Genomic DNA, 24,104 nt, shown 5'->3' on the forward strand with positions numbered 1-24,104 from the left:
CGCCCGGCACCGCCCGGCACCGCCCTCCCGCCGCTCATGCGCGCTCTCGCCGGCCTCCAGTTGGCTCACTTCACGCCCCCTCGCAGAGGGGAGAGAGGCTTAAACAGCGTAAGTTTGTCCTTCTCTTCTTAGCCTTTAGGCAAATAGTGACACTTTCTCCTGTGGCATAAAAGATTTTTTATTATTTTACAATGATTCATAGTGCTCGTGGCTGAAATGCAGGGCGAAGAGCCCTGCTTTGGCAAGTTGTCCCCCCCTCTCCCTCCGAATAGGTCGGCCCGGCTCGTCACGCCGGCCGCTGCGGAAGGGGCGGGCGCGGCCGGGGGTCAGCGCGGCCGCCGCGGGTAAGGCGCCGCTCTCGCCATGGCGCCGCCGCCGGGACAGACCCGGCTCCCGGACTGGGACGGACTGAAGCTCCGCGTGCGGACCCTCATCGCCTCCCACCGCGTCATGATCTTCAGCAAGAGCTACTGCCCCTACTGCAACAAGGTGAGGCGGCGGCGGTGTGAGCCCGCTGGGCGCCGTCCCCCGCGGGCCCTCGCCTCGAGGCATATGGGGGCCGACCTGCGGGCCGCGGGGAAGCGGCGCGGAGGGAGGGCCGGGCGGGGATGCGGCGGCCGCTGCCGGGCTTCGGAGCGTGCCGAAGTGACGCTGTATCCATCCCGCTCCAGCACCACGTGCCAGCCCTGGAAAACCACTTAGCAGGCTTGAAACCAGGCGCAGATCCCTGGCGTTCGTGGTGGTTCTTTCCCTTTGCCACGCTTGGGAGATTTGTGGCGAGTTCTGCGCAGTGTGCTTGTTCCTTACCCCTACAACTGCTCGGAGCTCGGGGTGCTGGCTGTGTTCCTTTCCCGCTGGAAGTTTGGTACCACGTTGGTGTTCAGCTTGGGCAGAGCTGCTCCCCGCGGGAGGGATGAGTTCAGTTTTCTGCCCTTTCTAAATTTGAGGAAGGTCGACTCTATAGCAAGTGCGTGTGTTCTAAATCCTGGTCGTAGCGTGTGTTAAAAGAAGAGAAAAGCACTCTTGGTTAATTGTGATGTTTAGAGAAGAATATCTTTTTAGCCCTGCTGTGTATCAGTGTCACAGGCTGGCTATAACTAGTAAGCTAGACTCGTAGAAAACTCAAGGCCTTCATTAGAATTTTATGATACCTACACACTGGTCAAAGTCCACACAGGGTCTGAGGGTTTGTAGGCCTTGGGTTTCCTGGATGGGTTTTCCTTTACAAAAAGTATGTTATGAAATTTTATTTAAACTTCACACTCCCGTATTTGATATGGCCGTGGTGGAAGAAAGTAATTGTAACTGTTGGATCAAGGTCTGGTCTTCGTCAGTAGAACTAATAACCAGGAGGATACTCAGAAGCCTCACTCCCACGTCTAGGTTAGCTTTAGTTCTGGGAACTCTGGGGAGGGAAGAGATATTATGACCACCTTGCAGAAAACTTAACTGAATATATCCTATCTCACTTGCAACTTCATTGCGGTTTTGAGAAAGGAAACTTCGGTGTTTGGGAGGATCAAGCAAACCAATGTCTTCTGTCTAAGGAGCTTTTGGCGGATAGTAGAGAACAGTACCTAGCTCAAATCCTTCTTAACAACTTACTCGAAGTTTCAGTAAATGAAGAGTTGGAGTCTTGGTCCAGTCTAACAAAACAGTCAGTTAACAAAAGTGCTGTCTTCTGCTGAGGAGAAATAGTTTCTTGAGGACTTCAGAGTTGCCCACTGAGAAATACTTAGTCGTGCCTGTCAGCATTGCCCTGTGTGCTTTTAGTGCTTGTGATTGTAAATGCTGGTGCTCATGGCACTCAGTTCAGTGGGTTTGCGATCACATGATGGCATGGTAACTTTTTAACCTTGTTCCTTTTTCCTTCATCTGTTTGTGATATTGCAGAGGCTCTAGACTAAGACAAGAAGGGGAAAAAAAGACTTGATTTTAGTCCAGTAATTAAATTCCAGATTTTTTTTCCTGCATTTGTTCATAGCTTCTCCATGAGGCAGCCTGCTTGCTTCAGGGAAGCAATGAGATATGAGGATTATTATCCTTACTGTCTTGCAAAGGGAAGAATGAATACAGGGAATAGGAGGGCCCTCTGTTGTGGCCCTTTCTGGGACAGGGAGTTGAAAAACGCTGCATGAATTTTTTGTGAAGAAACAGGTCATAAATAGGGCTGGAGAAAGAAGAGCTGACTGCCCTGGTAGGGAGATTTCCTTGGCTTATTTTCCTGTTTGGAACAGAAAGGTAATATAACAAAGAAAATGGAGAGAAGGGGTCTAGATTGCAGACAGAGAGAGGAAAAAAGTTTGTGGAGGAAGGAAGCCTCATGTGAGACATCAAGTGATAAAATGAGGAGTATCTGTAACACTAAGGGTATTAACAATCCCTCCTGCCAAAGACTTCGAAATTATTAAAAGGAATGGGAAAACAATGTGTAATGCAGGATTCTTGTTAGCTGATCAAGTCTATAGAATTAATGAAGTGGATATCATTTGAAAGTGTAGTTACAGCTTGAGTACTTAGACTGTAATCTGAGTTCTTAGACAGGTATGAATAGTGTGGTTGTATTGTCTTTTACTGTGGATGGTTGTTAGCAATGTGCTTATGGTAGCAATAATTAAAACACTAAAGCTGTTTAGTGCTCATGCCGTGAAAGGACCTGATTTGGGGGTAGAAAGGATTCTCTATTTCAAGTGGAGGTATCCATGCTAGAAGAAAATTGAAATTGCACTTTTCTTCAGAAACAGAACTGCAAATAACTTCCTTAAGTGAATTAAGTAGGTGATTGTATTCAGGTTAGCTAATAGCATGACTTGGCAGTTGTGCTGTTGTTATTCTGCAAATGTAATTTGTTGTTTGACTGCTTTAACAGGGAGGGGGTGGTGGTAGAATTATGTCCTTGTCATAACTTAACCATTTCTTCAGTCTCTTGGCATCCAGAAAAGACAATAAGTAAGATAGAAATGCGTAAAGAAAGTGTAGTTTTTTTAGCATGAAAAAATGGCAAGGCTGAACACTATGATATGTTGAAATTTTAAGAGCAACAGCTGTGATTACATAGAAGTTTCTGGTTATTTTAGTTATATTTTATACTATTACAGGTTACATTCTCTATCCTCAAGGGGTTCTGGCCCATTCAGCTGTAGCTATTATGGAGTGTTAGCTGATACTTGAAAAAGCAGACCTATGACATACCACTATTTCTTTTATGTTATGAAGCTTATTTCAAACCTGCTTAGCTACCCTAGTGACAGAAAGCGTCTCTGGGAAGAATTTCCTAAAGTTAGACCAATTTCTTGGTTTCAGACGAATTCTCTATTGTTTAATAATATATGGAAGTGTTTCTAGTCCATCACTTTTTTGTGAAAAGTGAAAGAGTTTAGTAGGTAACTGAGGACATTGCATTGGAGAGAAGGGAAGTAAATGGTTGTATCAGTGACCCTGTAGCCTTGTATCCCATCCCAGACATTTGGAGAAATTATAGTTTTGGCTTTGGGCTATAAGGAAGAAAATCTCCCAGTGCACCACTGAAGTTTCCAGTGGTGTCTGTGTGACACAGGAATTTCTTGACCTGAGTCTGCATTATTTTATTATCTGTATTATTATTTTATTGCCTGTTAAATTTATTATCTGTATTAGTTTTATTGAGTTCAAAGTTTTCAGTGGATCTTCTTTTTCATTAGTTGGTCTAGTAACTCCTTTGGTATCATTTTAATTTTGGCTTTTACAATGCCAGATAGCAGTAAGCTTTCTGGTTGTGTTCCCTAGGGAGATTTACTTCCTTTTCATTTCAAAATTGTTTTCTGGTAAATGCAGTTATTGCTGAGTGCTCCAGTGAGTATTTCTGAGAAATCATTTCCTGTTCACCTTATCTAGATGTTACTCATGATTAGTGTGTTATCTTTCTATTCCTCCTAATCATTTCCTTCTCCAAACCGAAGTAATCTATTATCTCTTGCCTGCACTGAACATTTTGTAACTGCTCATGTGCTTGCTGTGATCCTTCTTTCATTTTCATTACCACAACACAAGTATGAGTTGTTCATAACTGTAAAGTGCAATAGTTACTTCTAATTAGGATGATGACATTTGTCTGATTTTTGTTCTCTCTGAGTATCTTCAGTGGAGAATAAAGGTGGTCTGAATGCCTTAAATATGTCCTTTCTTGAGTGTAATCTTTCTTGGTTTAGTGATGTTCTGTCCTGTCTTCCCTCCTGCCAGCTGCTGTTGCAATGTTTTGGCAGAGTTTTATAAAAAAGAAAACAAAAACTAAGGAACATTTGCCTGTTGCCAGTAACAGGCTGCTCTAAACCAGCAGCCAAGCAGCTCATTTTCTGATTTGCCTCTGCATTCTTAACACTTCCTAGTAGCAATCACTTTAAGCTTTGCTTTTTAGATCTTGCATGGCACTTAGCAGATGCAGAGCAGGAGGTCTGGAGTGGTTCCACTGCTGTTTACCTTTCATTCTGCCTGAAATTCAGGCAGAATCATTCCAGGAAGCAAGCCTGAAGGTAATGGTGAGCTTAGGACAAAAAATGTCAAGGTTCATCTCAATGCTTAGAGGACTGGAGTATCACATACACTGAATGTGTGAAGGAGGAGCTCAGTTTGTTGAACCTTGATAAGGCTGACCAGGGGTTTTAGTTGCTGCCTTCAGCTGACAAGTGGGAAGACAACCAGACTGTTATTTGAGTTGCAGAGTGAAAGGAGGAGAACCAACAAACGTAAGTTGCAATAGCAGACACTCCAGTGGGATAAAATGTAAGTTCTTTGCTGTGCAGATGGTCAGACATTGAGCCAGCCCAGGGAAGTTCTCGTGTCTCTGTCCTTGTGGATGTTTCAGGTGAGAGGGCAGTGCTTGAGCAATGTCATCAGCCTTCACATTTGGCTCTGCCTTGAGCAGGGAGTTCATGCAGATGGCCTGAAAATGTCCCTTAGAACTTCCACTATCCTAAAACTGTAGAACCAATATAATCAATTACAGAGGCAAAGCTCTTTTTTTTAATATTATGGCTGATATGTGATGTGGTAAGAAACTTAATTTGTAGTTGGTACAGAATACAAAATCTTCTTGTTTTCCTGAAACTTTATCAGAAAACACTCAGTATTCAGCACGGTAACAGAGTGAATCACAGCAATACTAAAAACATTTTATTCCTCATGTGTTAGATATCTTTAAACTTACTAGATGTGTGATTCAACATACTCTTAGTGAAGCTCTGTCAATAAATTTGAGGTTCCTCAGAGAGCTGTCTGAAAACTGTTCAGACTCCATGCTGGCAGGTGGGTCCATCCCTTAGGCATTCAGTGATTCTTGCTAGCGCTGTTTTCACATGCTAGTTTAGCAAAAACTGTTACTGTAGAAATCTTGTTTGTAAAAGGCTGCCTGGTTTGAATCAGGTAATGGTACACTTTGTCCATCCAGAACTGAGGTTAAAAAAACACCCAGCTGAGTGCTGAGTACATTTGGAAATTGTTACTTCCTTCTGCAGCTTTTTATAATGTCCTTTTTTATTATTATTTCCTTGTCAGTGTTTTGTTTTGCATGTTATCCTCTACTCCCTTTTTTTCTTTTCTTTTTTTTTTTTTTTCTTTGTATTACCAAGGAATCTTGCTGCTGCTTTTTCTCTCTTCTTTGTGTTTTATATGGCTGTCATTTCCATGGCTTTTGGAGTGTCACAGGTGGAGAGGTCAGCAGCTAAGCAAACTGTATCTAGAAGCTCTTTCTTAAGCCAGTGGGACTTGTGTTGGAAGGTTAAATGCTCTGGCTTTAAGTGAGGAACACGCAAAACACAGAAGTGCCAAACTGCCAAAGCTGTGTGGAGCCTGTGCCTCAGAGCACAGTAACTGAGCTGTAGAAGTCACCTGTGTGTGTCCAGCAGTGAAGTTTTACCCTGAGCTGAGAAACCTTTGCACTGCCATGGTGTCTGTTCCTGTTGCAGGTGAAGGAACTCTTCAACTCCATGCACGTGGAGTACTATGCACTGGAACTGGATGTAACTGGTGAGTAGGAGAAAAAAAAATGTATCACATGCTGCTGCTTAATGTAACTAAAAAATGAGTGACTCTGCATGATTCTTTAAGCTGTCTTGAACTAACTGGGGGATATGTGAAACAAGTAAAATACATTTTACTATATGCAGAGATAAAGGCAATTAGCCTTCAATGTGGGTTTTATACAGGATGTGTTTTTAATATAAATGAAGGCTTTGACTCTGTAAAAATCATCAGGTGATAGAGAATGTGAGGTCTGATTTCTCTCCAAGGAGCTATGACTTCTGGGGAAAAAGCCTGTGATTTTTTCCTACTCCTGGTTCTCTTGTGGCTTCAGATGAATTGTTAATGTTTGACTTGGTGTATGGGTGACCTTCTTTGGAAAAGGTGCTGAGTCACTGGAAGAAAGGGTAATTTCCAGGAAGTTGGCTGCTGCTAGTTTCAAGTTGTTTTTTTTTCCTCGAAGTCCAAGCTGCTTTAGTTTTAGGACATGTGCAGTGCCTTATGCATGTAGCTTTTAATGTAGTTTCAAGAACAAATAGTTTCTTATATGGCTTTTACTAAGCTTTTAAATGCACTTTTGGTAAGCTGTTCAGTTGTCTGTTATTAACTTTTTTCTGCACAAAACTTCTGCTTTTTTTTTAAGTTCTGATACCTTTTTGATTTTTTTTCTTTTTCCCTAAGCAGTGTTTGGGAGAAATGTAGCTATTTATTCATCTCTTCTTAGTTACTTTTACTTCTTATTCAAGTTGTCATACTATGAATTAATTATAGCCCAAGATATGTAAGGCACAATGCACAGCCTTTTTTTCCCTGAAATTACTTCTAATTAATAATATATTTCCCTTGCAGTTGCTCCGATTACTGATGCTAAATAGATACAATCTTGGAATAAAAAGATTTTAGTCAAAGTGATTACTGCAAATTCCCATTCCCACATTTACTGCTGAGAGATCCAAATTGAGCCTGTGTGTAGGTGCTGATGATTCAGATGACAGGTCAGGTCAAGCAATGATAATTTTAAAACTAGAAAGTTTCTGACAGTGTGGTGGGTAGAAAAAGTAGGAAGGTAGCTTTAGGGTAAGTAGAAAAGCATGTTCATACTTTCCTTACCCATCATCTCGTAATGCAAAGCTGCTGGGCAAAATTTTGTGCCTGTGCACAGAGCATACTCCAAAATAAGACCATTCTCATGAAAGAAAAGGTGCCTGTGTGATCTTCTGTGATAGCTGGAAAAGAGTTATTGTGTAGTATCGAATGTGATACTGTCAGAGACAGATGAAAATCCTTGAAATACGGGAGCTCAACTCTTACTGCTTCAGTATTACTCCATTCTGTAGAATTGTGGCTTGAAATATCAATTTAATTTCTGTATTCAAGCCTGCTCCTTTGAGAAGTAGTTTCTGAAGACTTGATTACGTCCAGAAAACATGCAAATGAAATGTTTATAATAAAATTGTCATCTTGGCAGGCTTACAATGTATCACAGTCCAAACCTCTAATACTTCAGGTTGTTCTAAAAGCTCTCTTCCTGAAATCTGTTTGTAATGTACACATTTCTTTTATTCTTAGATGATGGAGCCAGTATTCAACAAGTATTGGTAGAGCTGACCAACCAGAGGACAGTGCCTAATGTATTTGTGAATGGAACTCACGTTGGTGGCTGTGATGCAACGTATCAGGTAACTTGGCTTTAAAAATCAGCTGGAAGTGGACAAGACTGAGTGAATTTGCTGTTTGATTGTAGTTAAATTTTGTGTGGCACAGTAGACTGGGTGATGTAGGTCAGAGGAGGCAATGTTATCAGTTGTTTGCTCAGAAACATGTGCTAATTTGATTATTTTTTTCTTTTTCTCTCCCAGGCTTATCAGGATGGATCACTACAGAAACTCCTTGGGGACAACCAAATTACAGAACCCTATGAATATGATCTCATTATTATTGGTGGTGGCTCAGGTGGACTTGCATGTTCTAAGGTATGATGTGAAAGTGGCATTAAAGAACAGGTGGTTTGTAAAACTTCTTCAAAAGTTACTCTCTATTAATTATGTTGATCTAAAACAGTCTATATTTTGATGAATATTACTATTCAACTTCTTAATTAATGAACCAGTAGTATCTATTTGGTCTAGTGATGTGCTCACTCAGGGGATAATGGTTTAAGGGGCCAGTTTCTAAGCCAATGTCTATTCAGCTCTTGATCATAATAAGAGGTTTTAGTTTTCTGCCTGAGGGTGGAACCAAATGTTTTTTAGCTATCTCTTCTGCATATGTAATAAACAGGCACTTCCAAATGGTGATCTTGAAAACTTAAGGGCTGCTCTTGAAGCCTTTTGACAGTTTAGGATTCTGTATCACCAGTTATCTAAAATTAAGTGCTTCCAGCAATTCCCTTCAAAGAGCTGCTTCACTCTTTAGCTCCTTTTTTAGCTGCTTTCACACTGATATTGTCAAACCCTTACACAATTAGCTGGTGCTCAGAGTGCCTCAGGACCTAAGGTCTGGATTCAGTTTTCCGTGCTACCCAGTGGATTTGGACACACACTCCCATCTCTCAGCCAGGTATCCTAAACTGTCAGTTTATGTTTTGGGCAGGGTGAGGCTGTTCTTGACAGCCTTAACAATTGTTGAACAATACAGACAAGCATGCAACCTTCATTAGAAAATACAAAGCAGGCAGGAGAAGCTGACAGTGGAATTCTTCAGTTGACCAATTGCGTATTTTCAGAATGTTCAGATCTTACCTCACAGTACCTTCTAGGACATCAGTTGTAAACTTGGTGCTAATTGCCAAATTGTTCAAAGTGATATTCACAAAATACAAGACAGCCAGCTAAACCTTGTTTGAGCCAGGATTGCAGTTGATGTTCAGGGATTCTTAAACAGATTTGAGGCATCTAAAGATTTGATCAAAGTGCTTGAAAAATCAAAAAATATGTACCTGGTAATTCCTTGGATAGAAGAATAGGCTTATTCAGGTTGGAGTGGACATTAGAAGAATATCTGATGCAAGCTCCTTGCTCCAAGCAAGATCAACAGTGAGGTCACACAGGATTTTACAGGAACTCATTCATTTGGCTCTTGAAATAAGCCAGGATGCCACAGCCATTCTGGAAAAGAAACCTTTGCTACTTGGCCACTGTGAAGAGCCTGGCACAGTCATCCTAGTGTACTGCTCATAGGTACTGGAAGGTTGCTCTTGGATCCCCTCCAAATTCAGTTTTTCTCTAGGTTGAATGTGTCAAATTCCCTTGGCCTTCTCACAGAGGGTGTGCTCCAGCCCTCTCAACATGTGGTGGTGCTCAATTGAAATGTCTCCAGTTTGTCACCTTCTTTTCTATCCATGAACATGCCAAGTAAGTTCTGTCCTTCTGAAAGAAAGGAGAGCTAACAGCATAAATATTTCTTTAGGTGAGGTAGAAGAGAATCACAGGCTGCTGACCCCATCTCATACCTTTTTCAGATCATGGCTTTTGACAGCAAAAGGTGATCTGGATGCAGCATTGAACATGCAAGGAGCCATTCAGAGTTTGGAAAAAGTCAGTTCTTGAGGGATTTTAGTTTTTGTTTAGGAAAGGAGATACAAGAGCCATGTATGATAATGACTAACTAGTGAAGGTAGTAAAGAAGCTGCCTAGTAATGCTAAGTGTATCATGACCATAAATGAGTGAACAGGCTTGTTTGGTTCAGTAATGCTGACTGGTCTTCTCCATCTTTTATAGGAAGCTGCTGCCTTGGGAAAGAAAGTAATGGTACTAGATTATGTTGTTCCAACACCTCTTGGAACCTCATGGGGTAAGGTTTTTTTACCTTGCATTTGATGATATTTGACTACCAGTGATACATACTGACATGTTACATATTATGGATTTGTGTTCTTAGGAATTGAGGCTGAAGTCCTGTAGTTCTGGTACACAGATAACAAGAGTTATTTTCCTGGCATGCCTGCTGCTTTTCTGGGTGGTTATTTCTGTTTTGGGCATTACTAACTCTGTTTGTCAAAAGTTTTTCTAGCTTTGATCACTTTCAAACCATATCTGGGTAGTGTATGTGTAAGCATGTTCACATTCTACTGTTTGTGGGGATAGTTTGCCTTTTAATTCATCCAGTTCTAGTCTGTAGACAACTGATAGGCTTCCTTTAGAACAGTGACTCCATGGCTATGTCTCACCTTTCCCTAATTAAGGACAGCTGCTGGCTGGCCTCGTTAGTGATGCTGGCAGCTGAGAATGAGTAAAGAACTTCAATGAAATGTCAATTGAATCAAGGAATGAATGTGCTCTTGTAGATATTATTTCAAACACAGGCATATTTCAAATTCCACGTAATAGAGGAAACTAAATTGTAGGAACTCTGGCCTTTTTGCTTTGCTTACTTGACAGCCTTTACCTTACTGACTAAAATCTGAAGCCTTGTTGAGTAGGTAACTGAAGTCTGTTTGACATGCTGTACCTGTCTTGGGTCAGTGAGTCTAAAACCAAATACAAGCTTATGTGTTCATTGTATTTTAAAATGTCCCTTGTAACAGAAATTTCATGTTACTGGTGTGATTATAGCAAACCTCCCTGAGTGATATGAGTGATTATACCAAGTACATGATGGGGAAAGCATAAATCCTGTTCATGGAAGCAATAACGTGGTTCTTTCCATCTTAGGACTTGGTGGCACGTGTGTAAATGTAGGTTGCATTCCTAAGAAGTTGATGCATCAAGCAGCACTTCTGGGTCAGGCACTCCAAGATTCAAGAAAGTATGGATGGCAGTATGACGAACAAGGTTGGTAAGAACAGAGAGGGCAGACCAAGACTGTACAGATGAGATGCTGAGCTCAAGACTGTTCTTGTACTTTGGACTTAATAAATTAGAGGGACAGTTCGGTACTTTCCTTAGGTGAATCAGAAGGTGTCCTTCTTCTTGAGTCATAGAAACCTTTGGGGTTGAAAACTAATTGTGTTTTGTTTCCTGTTTTAACTGAAATAAATGACAGCTTGTAGAATGGGCTTAGTTCAGATAGTAACAAGTCACATAAATATTGACATAGAAGAACAAGAGCTCAATATGTATCCTCATTACTGGTAATGATGGTTTTTTAGCATGATGTACAATGAATAAGTTAAGTTTTTCTTAAGGGGCATTGCACTTTTATTTCCTTAAATATGAAATTAGTGTCTTTTTTCAGTTAAACACAACTGGGAGGTCATGGTAGAAGCAATTCAGAACTACATTGGTTCTTTAAACTGGGGCTATCGAGTGTCCTTGAGAGAGAAGTCTGTGACATACCTCAATTCTTACGGAGAATTTGTGGAACCACACAAAATTAAGGTATACTCTGCATTTAAAATACTTGGCTGGGAGGGAAAACTCATGTTCTAGAACTGTCTTATAAAATTCGACACCAAAACACTTCTTAACATTGCCATGTCAGGTCAACTGAAGTTAATAACTCATTTGTGAAGTTACTGATTAAAGCAGTTATTGTACTTTAGTACCTGCCACAGTGTTTGCAATCCTAGTTATGTAAGAATGATGTGGATACATGTAAACCTGTGTCTTATAAGAATAGAGGAGGGTGGTCTCAGTTTCTACCTTCATGACTGATTTCAGCAGCCTGAGTCGTGGGGGGAAGAAAAGAAACTCTATCTGTATGATTTTGCAACTTGGAAAATCCTCATATTAAAGCATAAAAACTATTGAAATTAAATTTAGATTTAGCGCTTGCATAAGAGCTCTGCTAGAACCTTGTGCTGTATCAGCATGCAAATTAAAGTGTCAGTTTTGCAAGACAAAGCTTGTTCTGGCAATCTTGCTGTAAGTGATCATACTGAAGCAAGGTTAACCTAGAAGTGCATATTGAAGGCAACTGTTGCACTCAGTGGATATAATTGGCTGTTTCCAATATCAAGGCTGAACTACTTATGTTTTAAACCAAGAGCCCTGCACTGAAAGATAACAGTAAATTCAATTTACTTCATGTACCACCTGTTCAAGTGTCCAGGCCACATAAGTGTCCCTAATCAGTAAATGAAGTAAAATAGAAAGACTGCCCTGCAGGAGGCTGGACTAGATGACCTCCTGAGATCCCTTCCAACCTGAATTACATGTTGACTCCATGGGGAGGAAGTTTCCCTTCATCTCTGATGGAAATCTAACAAAGAGCAAGAATGAAGGTCAGATTTTAGGAGAGATGCATTGGCAAGATGAAATTTCCAAAGACCAAGGCTTTCTAGAGGTCATATTAGTTATAATTCACACAAGATTGGTTCTTGGGCCCTCTGAACTGAAATCATGTAACTAGTTACCTTTTTTTTTCCATGTTATGCTGTCCCTTGCATTGTGTTGTCCTTTTATTGGGGGAATAAGGTGGTTGTCTTCATTTGTTGTGGCTTTTTATAACTCAGCTTATTATTAGTCAAGTTGTTATGAATAATCTGATCTAAATTAGTAGTTAAAATGGACAGGATTCAAAGAGTAAGTGATTTTAAGTGCTCTAATGGAGGAAAAGCCTTATAGTCTGTTGTGAGGCCTTATAGTCTTCAGTGACCTGTATGGCAATGCTAAATGCATTAGTTCTTGTTTCAGACTGCTTATTGATTTTTAAGTCTATCTACAATAATTAAGGAAAGGATTACATAATTTTTATCTTAAAACATGTGAAAATGTCTGTCTTAACTGTGTCTTCATCAACAGGCAACTAACAGAAAAGGACAAGTAACCTATCACACAGCAGAGACCTTTGTCCTGGCAACAGGAGAAAGGCCAAGATACTTGGGTATCCCTGGAGATAAAGAATTCTGCATTACAAGGTGAGATGAAAGGGCACAAAAGACTTGTCAGCTCTAGCATTTGCCAAGACAAACAAGCTCGTGTTGGGAGAACCTTGTAACTTAGACTTCTTCTCTTTTCAGTGATGACCTCTTCTCCCTGCCTTACTGCCCTGGCAAGACTCTGGTGGTGGGTGCTTCCTATGTGGCTCTGGAGTGTGCAGGGTTCATGGCTGGCCTGGGTCTGGATGTCACGGTGATGGTGCGTTCCATTCTTCTGCGCGGCTTTGACCAGGAAATGGCAGAAAGAGTCGGCGCCTACATGGAAACGCACGGCGTGAAGTTCATCAGGAAGTTTGTACCTGTTCAGGCAAGTGCTTCCTTCAGCTGTCTTCTCTTAACACATCATTGCTTTAAAGAGCACATGTAAAATGCAGGTGTTGTCTGGGACGGCCTTGGCTCCGTGCACACTTAAATGTTTTATGAGACTGAGCTTTTTTTCGCTGCTGAATGATAGATTAGTAGGTCAAGGCTTGCATGACAGTGGAAGTGAGCTGTGCTGCTTCGGGTCATTCTAAGCTTACAAAACTTTGCACAGGTTGAGCAGCTGGAGCAAGGAATGCCAGGAAGACTGAAAGTGACAGCAAAGTCTACTGAGGGACCAGAAATCCTTGAAGAAGAATATAACACTGTAAGCATTTCTGGATTTAAAATAAATGGCTATAGATGCACGTGAAAAGTATTGAAATAATACTTTTTCTTGAACAACTTGAAGGGAACTGCTCCTTAAAAAGTTGTTCATGTAAATTACTGGCAGAAAAAAAAAAGTGAAAATTCAGTATTTGTCTTTTAATTGAACCCTGTCAGCAAAATGGGTGGAATTTTATGTGCCTGGAATTTAGTTGCTTCAGCAGCGTTGTTGCTTCTGTTTTTGTTCTGGCTTTTCTGTTTGTTGCATCTCTAAAACAAGTTGTACATGGAAGAGAGTTGTTGGTGGCTCTTTTAAATTCTGGAAAAACCAATTTGGAAGTAATTTTATTAATATGCTTCTGTTTTTTTCACTAAAAGACCAAGGGAAATCTTTGTTATACTTCTCTTGCATAAAGTTATTGCATTTAATTTTGGGGTTTTTTTAGGTTTTGATAGCCATTGGTCGTGATGCATGTACCAGGAATATTGGTTTACAGACAATCGGTGTCAAAATCAATGAGAAGTGAGTATTGCTGAACACCCTAAAACCACTGAATGCAAGGATTTTTTTTTTTTACCTTTGTAAAAATACCTCATGATACTGATATTTTGTAATTCCCACTCTTATATATGTCAATTACGTGAACCTTTGAGACCTTTTTTTTCCTGGATTTGAGTACAGTTGTCCATTAAATTAATTTCTTTAGTATGTACTTTGTAAAACAACTATTCTGAGTAAATACATACTAGTTGGTCATTTTGCTGAAAGCACAGAGCTTTTATAATAATCAGGTAAAAGATTGTGAGTCCAAAGATGTTTGAGCAGCTTGACTGTCATCAGCCAGGCACTGTTCATGTCAGAACTAGCCCACTGAATACAGGCTTCAGCTGTGTGTCAGAGTTGGAGGTGATTGATGCTCTGAAGAGTTTGCAGTTGAAGTAAGAAAGGCATAAGTATATTTAATGAAATAAGCCTAGTACTTAGAATAGAGTTTCTCCCCTGTTTTTTGCAGGATCTGAGGAAAGTTGTGATGCTGAATTCTGTGGTCTTCTGTTTGTTTTAAAGGAATGGGAAAATCCCTGTAAATGATGAAGAGCAAACCAATGTGCCTTATGTTTATGCAATTGGGGATATCTTGGATGGAAAGCTTGAACTTACTCCAGTTGCCATTCAGGCAGGGAGACTGCTGGCCCAAAGGCTGTATGGGGGTAGTTCCAGAAAGGTAAAGCTATAAGCATACAGCTTCAACTTACTTCTATGCTTTTTGCCTCAAAACTGCAGTAACTTGAGTTAATTTATCCACTTGTCTGTGGGCTCTGCAGGTGTTTTGTAAAAAAGAAGAAAAGTTCTTATATAACTTTTTCTGTTGTGTACTGTATAGAGCTTGCATAGTCTAAATACAATTTTTCATTTTTATTTTTAGTGTGACTATATCAATGTACCAACAACAGTATTTACCCCTTTAGAGTATGGCAGCTGTGGGTATCCTGAAGAAAGAGCCATAGAAGAATTTGGAAAGCAAAACTTGGAGGTAAGAACACCGAAGAGTCCATTAACTTGTAGCTTGAGGGTGTTTTTCTTGGGCCGTGCTGCTTTATTCTCAAGGTATAGTGTTAACAAGATGAGAAGTTTAGATGGGTGGAACTGTTGTGGCTGTGATTTCATCTGGCCAGCAAGATAGGGGACTCACAGAAACCCAGGACTGGACTTAATGCCATTAGAATTGTGCATAATTATTTGTAAGTGGCTGAGTAGCATTTGACTTCAGGAGGCCAGACATGGGTTGCAGAGCTGTAGGAGTATTTTTTGTTGTCGTGAGTTAAAGGCTTTTGTTGCTGAAGTGTACCAAACTCCTGGGATGAACTATTCTGTTGGTTCACTGTACTTGAATTGTGAATTTATTTTTTGCTGACCTTAACATATGTCTGTAGGAGTATTGGGGATAACTTCCCCATTTTATGGTAATTTCTGGCTTCTGCAAATCTCTGGGGAGTTATTTTGAAGCTGCTTGCATGCCTTGTCTTTAATTCCTTACATCTTTCAAAATCATTTGGCATTATTGAGCTTCTGCTGTTGCCTGTTTTGCATAATAGGTTTAAACTTATAGTAACTGGATATTAATTTTGCACTTCTCTTTCTGAAAGTTTGATTTGCAACTACTGTATATGGTAGCTGTTGCTGTTTTTATCAAGTGTTTAAATCAGAGCTATGTGGTTTGAGCCAAGTCTTCCTCTGCTGAGTTTTGGAAGATGGGCTCTGTGGGCTGAGTGGAAAAATATTACTCGTCTAGTTTGTTGTGGACAAGAATACAGTGCATTAAATGTCAAACTATTTATAAAGATATTAAAAAGTAGAATTGTGCCTGACTGAATCCATGAAATTCTAATGCTTTTTTTCTTGTTTTCCTACCAGGTTTATCACACTTTGTTCTGGCCACTTGAGTGGACAGTGCCAGGCAGAGATAACAATACCTGTTATGCAAAGATTATCTGCAATAAACAGGACAATGTAAGTTGCAAGGTGGAATGGATATGCTGAGGGTGTTCTTGAAATGGAAAGAACTGCAGAGCTACCTTATTTGAAGTAGTTAATTTTTTTCTCAAAGACTCTGCTATTGACCTGCTTGCATGATATTTTAAGTGTGGTGGGAGTTACATACTAGAGCTTTTGTCAAAATTTGTCTGGTACCAACTCGTGCTTTCCTCTTACCTGTTTTGAAGAATCGTGTGATAGGACTGCATGTTCTTGGACCCAATGCTGGTGAAGTTACCCAAGGTTTTGCTGCTGCAATCAAATGTGGTCTCACCAAAGAATTACTTGATGAAACGATTGGTATTCATCCTACTTGTGCAGAGGTAAGAAAGGGGGAAGGCACTGCCTGATTTAAAACCTGCTCTTGAAGGCAGTTTTACCCAGAAGGAGATCAGTAGCCATGTGGATGATGATGCAGGCAGCAGTAAATAAACTCTTCTTTTGGTCTCTTACAGGTGTTCACTACAATGGATATTACCAAATCTTCTGGACAGGACATCACTCAGAAGGGCTGCTGAGGTTAAACCTGCTGTTTTATGTGTTTCCATGTTGTGCACTCTTGGTCCTGTGGAAGCTCTAATACATCCAACTGCTTTGCAACAAAGTAAACGTTTGCATCAGTACCACTGTATGTGCTGCAGCTGGGAGTGGTGCCTTGGAGAGGCTTCCTCAGTGTGAGTTGTGTTGCACATGGGAACAGTAAAACAGCAGGGAAATCTCAGACTGTAAATCCTGACTTTGCCTGGAATTGGCACTGAGGTGCGTTTTTGACGTTGTAGCTCGGAACCTTCTTGCGAGGTGAGCAACGACCGATGGCTGCCAGGCAAGGCTGGGAGGGTCTTGTCTAGTCGGATGACTGAAGTCCTCCTGAAGGAAATTCTCAAATTGCACAAATTAAAGCTAATGCTTCTAGTTCCAGTGTCTTGTACAAATGCTTGAAATAGAAGACAAATACATAATTGAGTGATTTCTTGCCAACAGTTTACAGTTGACTGATTCATCTTTTTGATGTGTTTTGTTATACCTAATTGTATGTTCAGTTGAGGCAAGATGGCATAAATAGGATGCAGTGTTGAGCAGTGCAGTTCAAGCACTAGTCTCCCATCCCAACCAGTCTAGAACTTCAGAGTAAGCAACCTAAGACACCACTGTTGTTCACATTCACAGTTTTCTGACCTCAGGTGACATCATGTCTTTAAAATAAAAATTTGAGTTGTAGGCATCTTGTGTGTCAAGGCTAAAGAGCGTAAGCACAAGACCATGTCAGTTTGCTTAAATCTGGTTTCAGCTCTGTAATTTAAAACCTCACAGAACCCAGAATTATGCCTGTGCTGTTATGAGGAATGCTGAAGCCCCGGAGGAGCAGACTCTGTCCCACTAACACAGTAGGTACCTGCCCATGGAGGCAGAAGGTGTTGCTCAATCATGTGGCATCCCAGAGCAATGACCTGCTGTGCTTTGTGTTGTGTTGTGTACTGTCAGTAGTTTGAAGCTCTCTTCCACCCCTAGCATTCTGTCCTGGGGGAATTGTGCTTGAAACTGGCTCTTAGTTTTGTCCAAAGAGCTGTTTTGAAAGACTGCTCTGAACGTTGTATGATAGTAACCAGTTTTTAACTATTTAATCTGTGACCTACTGTGGAATTTGAAGTTCAATAAACAATGCATACAACACTCTATGGTGTCTGGCCTCGTGGTTTATGTTGGCGGAGATTTTATTTGGCTTCAGTTATGTTGTGTATCCCATACAGTACTAAAACCTCTATGAACTTGTGCATATTGTAGTCTTTCAAATGGAGAAGCAAATTGTCTTGTCTCCCCTGGGGGTTTGCTCAAGATATGAAATGTGCTTCTTTTCAGGTATACAGAATTGAATTTAGGTGAGTTCAAACTTGAAAGAAAAGTTTTATACTAGTTTGATATGTTCCAGAAGATTCTGAATACCTTAAGGTGGTATTGTTTAACTGCAACACAGCTCAAAGATGCTCGGTAGAATCTGGTTAGGGTGTTAGCAGCAAATCTTGCTGGTGTTCAAGCTTAGTAACTCTTGGTGACTTTGGGGTTTTACTCAGTAGCACTGCAAAATACCTTCAAGGTGCTTGCTGAACTGCAGTTGCTGCTTTGCTGCAGAGCTGTGGGGAGTTTTTTCTGGTCCCATAGAAATGATGACAAATTGACTGGGAATAGCAAAGTTTTTACCTGGTGTAGCCCTGTTGGAGAGGAAGTGAAGGAGGAAGCCAAGTCAATGTGTGCAAATTGCTGAATTCTCTATTAGTAAGCACTAATTGAGGTTTTTTTTCAAATTGAGATTTGATTTGCAAATTCATATTAATTGATCAATAATTGCCACTTGCAACAGTGTCCTAATTTGCAGGTGTTCCTTATGTCACACTTGCCCTGGCTCTCCCTGCCTGTCTATGCCACATAGAGCTGGTGGCACTGAGAACTTTTACAGTTACTCTTTAAGCTTTCAACTCCCCAGTTAAAATACACAGTAAGTAGCTTATAACTAGTGGAAGTGAACATGTCACTTGTGTTTCAGTAGGCTCACATGTAAAATAAAATGTGCTGTGACCACAAGACATAGATCAAAGCCAAAATTTTAAGCTGGACAGTAGGTGTTAGAGAAGAAGGTAAGGTCTGAGAAGTGGAACCTGTAGCAACAAAATAGATACCCTGAATTTGGGTAGTAAGGACACTCCAGCAGTGGCATTAAAAGCAAATTGGTGTTTAGATTTCTATTGTCATAAATATTGTTCAATAAGTTCTGAAGATCTATGTTCTTAAAACACTCTGATATTTATTAATGCTTTAATACCAGGAACCTTTTATAAGCTGTAGTTGAAAATGCTTGGTTGTGACTGAATCTGTGCTTAGCTGCTTGTCTAGATTCTCTGATAATTATGGCACTCTGTATCTCAACTGGAGCTTTTGAAACAGTGGATGAACACAGCAAAGCTGTGTGGGTTTTTTTTTAACTTACTGGTGAAATTTATCCATTTCGGGTCCAGACGTAGTTATGATTATAGTTATTGTAAACATGGAAGACAATCATCAAATTAGTAGATGGCTTTCCACATAGCGTAAGTTCTAATTAAATCTTGAGCACTGTAATTTGTCTTGAGTAACACAAGCAGCTAAAGTTGACCTGTGCAAGAACTATGGGGGCAAGTAAGAGACAAAAGGGGGAGCTGAATATTCTGTAATAAGCCATGAAATGCCAAAATTAGACACAGAAGACTTTTCCTGGGTAACTGAACTGTTTAAAGCTTCTGATTCTCACAATTCCCCCTGGAGCTGCTTTTGACAAAAACTTGAAGTGTTTTCCCTGTTTCAGTGCATCTCATACTGGCAGAAAATTGAAAAATAGGGTTGGTTTTTTTCCTTAGCTCTAAACTGAAGTTAAAAGTACATGTTTAAATCCTGTGCTTGTCAAGCCTTTCCTGAATATTGGCAAGGGAAAAATTCCTGGATGTGCCTTAGAAGAGATGGGAACAACAGAGGAAGGAAGGATCAAGCATTTTAACTAAAAATAGTAGTGGATCTATTGAATGTCATGCGCTTTGTGGTTTTGCTCTGCAAGGGGAGAAATATTCAAATTACCAAAATCAGCTGTAAAATTGTCTGCAGCAGATGGATATGAATAGAAAAGAAAAAAAAGTGACTCTTATCTAGAGGTTCAAGTAAGATAGCCTAGTTTGGAGGTTTTTTGACCTGTAGGTTTTTTTTACAAGCTTTTCTTGAAATAATTTGGCATTCTTACAACTTGTACAGTTCAGAAGTTGTAGTGGTGAAAATCTAAAGACTTCTAGCTTCCACATAGAAAAAAAAGTCTTCAAAAAAGAAGACTTTTTGGAAGATTTTTTTGTAGGGTTTGCAGCCATTAAGCAGCTTGGTGGTTTTGACCACTGAGAGGACAGAAGTGTTACTTTAGTTAACTCGGTTAAAAATTACTACTGCACTCTTTTCTGAAATACAGGAGTTGGGGGGGTTCTGTGTGTACCATGGCGTGTAAGGAATTTGTCTCCCTTTCTCACTACACCCTGCTGGGATGGATTTGCCCTGTTTGTGCTGCTGCTCCTTGTCTGCCATGCAGGTGCCCCTAAGCTGTAACTGAGTGGGCTGAGGATGCAGTGAACCCAAGAGCCTGTACAAGAAACTCCCTTTAAGCAGTACTTGCACTGCTGTTTGCTTTTCACAGAGGCTGATGGCTGTGGGTAGATGCCGGCGGGGTTCACCACCACTTTGTCTTGTAAAAATGTGACTCTTGGCAGCCTGGCACTGACTGCCTTATGTAACCTTCCCTTGGACGTGCTCTGACTTGGGGCTTGCATGGTGTGTGGGCGAGGGCAGTTTGGAGCAGGGATGGGGTCTGGGCTATGGCAGCTGTGATGGAGTGGAAGTCATGGGGCTGGAATTGGGAGGGCAGGAGGCCCACTCTGGCACAAATTGGACAGGAGAAGAAAAAATTGGAAGGGGAAGGATTGGTTTCATCTGGGATTTTTACCTCACCTTTTCCTCCCTCGCCTCAGTCAGGATGAAAACTCATTCTAGAGCCCATACCAGCCTGTGGTAAAAATGCTTTGCTGGGACTGTAATCAGCCAGGTTTGTTGCCTGGTGATGTGTCTGTGTGTTCTATCTTTTCTGGGTGTAGGTAGAGTCCAGTGAGCAGACTGGGAAACAGACTTTACTAAGCAAAGTTCCATTCCTTTTCAGGAAGAACTTCCCTTAGCTTGATTAATTCTGTTCCTCTACTCATCTATCCCCCATGACAAGATTATTGCCTCCCCTGTGGGATATGAGATCTTCCTACTCTCTTTCCCCAAAAAAAGAGGCCCCACACTTTCCCTGGAGCAAACACCCCCTGCTTTAATTCTCTTCCCCTTCCTCTGTCACTTTCCAGGCTTTCAATTACAGTCCAATTACATTTCTATTGCTCTTGAATGTTAATTTTATTGACCTTTGCCAATCCCTGCCCTCCCAGCTAAGGGACAAGCTTAAAAAGGATTATTCCTCTCGAAGGTGATGAAAAGTGCTCCTTGATTGCCGGATTGGCATCTCCAAAACATTCAAGGTCTCTGCTGGGCCAGGGAGGTGGAGGAAAAAAACCTTGGGAACCAGGCCAGCTGCTTCCCACGTTGGATGAAGCATCATTAAACAGCCCCTTCCCTTCAGGCTCCAGTTTGTCTCTCCCTCTTATTAAAGGAGCTGAGTTTCTAAATTAAGAAGTCTAAGATTCTGCTGTTGAGATGTTCACATTTAATTTATCTTGCACTCTACAGGGGCTGAAGTTCATCTCGCTGATCGTGACCTCAATCAGCAGGAAATGCAGACTTTTTAAATGTGTTTGTGCCTTGCACTCAGGTTTGCTAATGTGGGCTGTGACAGCAGAGGTTAAAGCTTTGCTTTGTCTTGCATCTGTGGTGTGACTGGGTTGGTTACTTAATGAGAATAAGCTTATATTGCATGAGTGAGGATTAGTTGGTGTTTGCACAGCGCTTTAGAGTTCTGAAGTGAGATGTGTTAAGGGCAATGTCACCAACAGGATCTATTTGACACGGAACTGTTTCTGGCTGAGGCCCTGCAGTTGTGTCAGGTCTTGTTGGGGGCTCTGAGAAGCTGAATTCATGGACTTCCCTATGCAAATTCTTTAAGCAAGGTGAGGTGGTTAACCTTGGATGGCATCAGGTGCCCACCAAGCTGCTCTCTCATTCTGCCTTCTCTGGGCAGGGAAAGAAAACACAGAGAAAGCTTTTGGGTGGAGATGAGGACAGAAATCACTCACCAGTTACTGTCCTGGGAAAAACAGACTCAACTTTAAAAATGATTTAACTTACTGCAAATCAATACTGGAGTAAGACCGTGAGAAATAAAAATCAAACCAACCTTCTTGCCTGGCTCAGCTTCACTCCCAACTCTTCCATTTCCTCCCCAGGAGCGTGGGGAGATGGGGGATGGCGGGATATGGTCAGGTAGCAACAGCACTTGCTCTCCACTGCTCCTTCCCCACACCCTGCCCCTGCTCCAGTGTGGGGTCATTCCTGGGGAGAACAGTCCACAAACTTCCCCCTGTGTCTTTCCCACAGACGCAGGTTTACATTACTGCCTTCAATCCCTTTTATAATATCAAGCACAAATAAGTCGTTAATGTTTTTGGGACGGGAATTTATGGCTTGGCACTTCTCCTGTGATCCTTCTGCTGTTCACAAAATACTATGAATAGGGCAGAGCTGTTGTGTTTAGTATCACGCCATTTGTGCATTGCTTCAGTATTCCAAGAGTCTGTACTTGTAATCAAGGATTAAACTATCTTTGCAATCCATCCTAGTGGCATATGATAGCAACATAGATTGCTCCTAAATCTGGCAGAAGATTTTTGGGCCTTGAGTTACTTTCTTCCAGCATGGTAGGAAAGACAGATGTATTTGTCAGACATTGAAAAAGTAATACATCTCAAAATTCAGAAAGTTCTGAAGATGAGTTCCTGAGTAGCGTTTGGGCACACTTTCCTTACATGGTTATTTTCTTCCGTTCTAAAGGAAAAAAAGATTGGTTTCAGCACATGTCATTACTATTATTTTAATTTTTAGTGCTTTTTATGTATAATACATGATAAACATTTTATCCTCTCTAAATCTAACATAAATGAGATTGGCTATTTACAATTTTGGATCCCTTTATAAATATCTGTTACACTTTTTCACTTGGGGACTCAGGGGATGTGTTTGTTTTTAAGGTTGTACTGGTTTTTTTAGATTTAATAGCTTAAGGAAACGGAAACAAGGAAGGGAAGTCATAAGGATGTTTCTAAACGTAGCTGTCCCCCAAAATCTTTTGATTTGTGTCAGGAAGGGTGAAGACAGTTTGCAGTAGAGATGGGATATGTTCATCTGTGACTTTGGCTGAGACTGTGGCCTTTTTCCATGTCTTACAGGAGACATCACTGCTTCTTCTGGCAGAGGTGACCTGGTGGGCTACACTGTGAAGAGCTCACCTTGCTGCTTTTTCATTGCCTCTGTGCTGTAAGCAGGTGGTTAATACCTGGAAGATCAAAATATTTTTTCCAGCTAGTCTTAAAAATAGTAGTATGCATTTTAAAAAATTATTGATTTAAAAAGTGAAATATAAAACTTTCAGGGTAATTCTTACACTAAATTTTTAGTTTGTGGTTTCCTAAGTCGTCCTTTACTAGAATGATGGTACTTTAAATGTATTTATTAATTATTACAATGTGAAAGGTTTTCGCCTTTAGTTTGAGGAGTACTTACCTACTGTGAAGAATACTAAGTGGTAGTCTAATAGTCTTTATCATTGATTTCTGTTACATTAAAATCGGTATGCCAGTAGCTGGAGCAAGGATGCAATACTGTATGGCTGCTTTTTCAGCCTCAGTTGCTGCTTTGCTGCTTATGTGGTGGTTTTCTTAGGTGAGCTCAAGTAGGCAGCTTGCAAAATTGCTGTTTCCAAAGAACATCCAGGATTCATTTTCTGGGACAGCAGCAGGTCACAAAGCTCAGGCAGTGCCTGCTCACCAAACTGAACTCTAACTCAGATATGTTTGAATTTTTCAATTATCTTCTCAACTGCTTGTAAAAGAGGTGTCAGTGTTTTTAATTGCCTGTCATCCCCCAAGAACCTCTCCCTTAAACTTGTGTCCTTAAACTTGAGAGGGAAGTGCTCATGATAAACTTGTTCTTAGGCTGGCCCTGACTTTGCATTTGCTAATAAGCAGGAACATCTGGTTGCTGCTGTCAAAGCTAATGCTAAACACCAGGAAAATGTCAAGTCTATATAATTTTGTGGTGAAGTTTATCAGGAAAAAGGGTCTTGGGCATTTTTAAAGCTTCTTTGGAGGTTTAAAAAGCCCTCTGGCTAAAAGCCAACCTCAACTTTTTTTTTTTTCTTTTTCTTTTTTTTTTGGTCGTTACAAAACATATTTTTTCCTTTATCCTGTTTTCCAGTAGTATTCTCAGGAAAACAGTTGGATGAAATGATTTTTTTATCTTCCTGGAAATTAATCTGGTGTGATCTGATAGTTTTTATTAAAACAGCAGAATGCTGGAGTAAAAAGGGCTGTTTGCTTACGTCACAGACATACCTAGGCTGTCGCAAATCTCCTTGTCCACTCAAA

At 40.7% G+C, this 24,104-nt stretch overlaps 1 protein-coding gene across 1 annotated transcript; it reads left to right on the forward strand.

The window, feature by feature from the left end:
- The first annotated feature begins 294 nt into the window (after positions 1-294).
- TXNRD3 (thioredoxin reductase 3) lies at positions 295-17,649 on the forward strand. Its single transcript, XM_066195321.1, has 16 exons — positions 295-489; positions 5,940-6,000; positions 7,564-7,673; positions 7,854-7,967; positions 9,715-9,787; positions 10,648-10,767; positions 11,171-11,313; positions 12,679-12,794; positions 12,897-13,122; positions 13,351-13,443; positions 13,889-13,965; positions 14,509-14,665; positions 14,867-14,974; positions 15,856-15,951; positions 16,164-16,298; positions 16,431-17,649. Exons 1-16 carry the CDS (start codon positions 364-366, stop codon positions 16,491-16,493), a joined length of 1,818 nt encoding a protein of 605 aa, XP_066051418.1. The 5' UTR covers positions 295-363; the 3' UTR covers positions 16,494-17,649.
- Positions 17,650-24,104: the final 6,455 nt, after the last annotated feature.

This window comes from Chamaea fasciata, unplaced genomic scaffold, assembly GCF_029207755.1.
Source record: "Chamaea fasciata isolate MVZ Bird 193981 ecotype frontalis unplaced genomic scaffold, bChaFas1.0.hap1 SCAF_13, whole genome shotgun sequence".
Classification (NCBI taxonomy): Eukaryota; Metazoa; Chordata; class Aves; order Passeriformes; family Sylviidae; genus Chamaea; species Chamaea fasciata.

What these genes read in the sequence shown, in the direction of transcription:
- TXNRD3 (XM_066195321.1), top strand. Translation starts at nt 364, where the DNA reads ATGGCGCCGCCGCCGGGACAGACCCGGCTCCCGGACTGGGACGGACTG. An exon ending in ACTGCCCCTACTGCAACAAG is followed by an intron (nt 490 to 5,939) that starts GTGAGGCGGCGG and finishes TTCCTGTTGCAG; the next exon opens with GTGAAGGAACTCTTCAACTC. An exon ending in AAAGAATTCTGCATTACAAG is followed by an intron (nt 12,795 to 12,896) that starts GTGAGATGAAAG and finishes TTCTCTTTTCAG; the next exon opens with TGATGACCTCTTCTCCCTGC.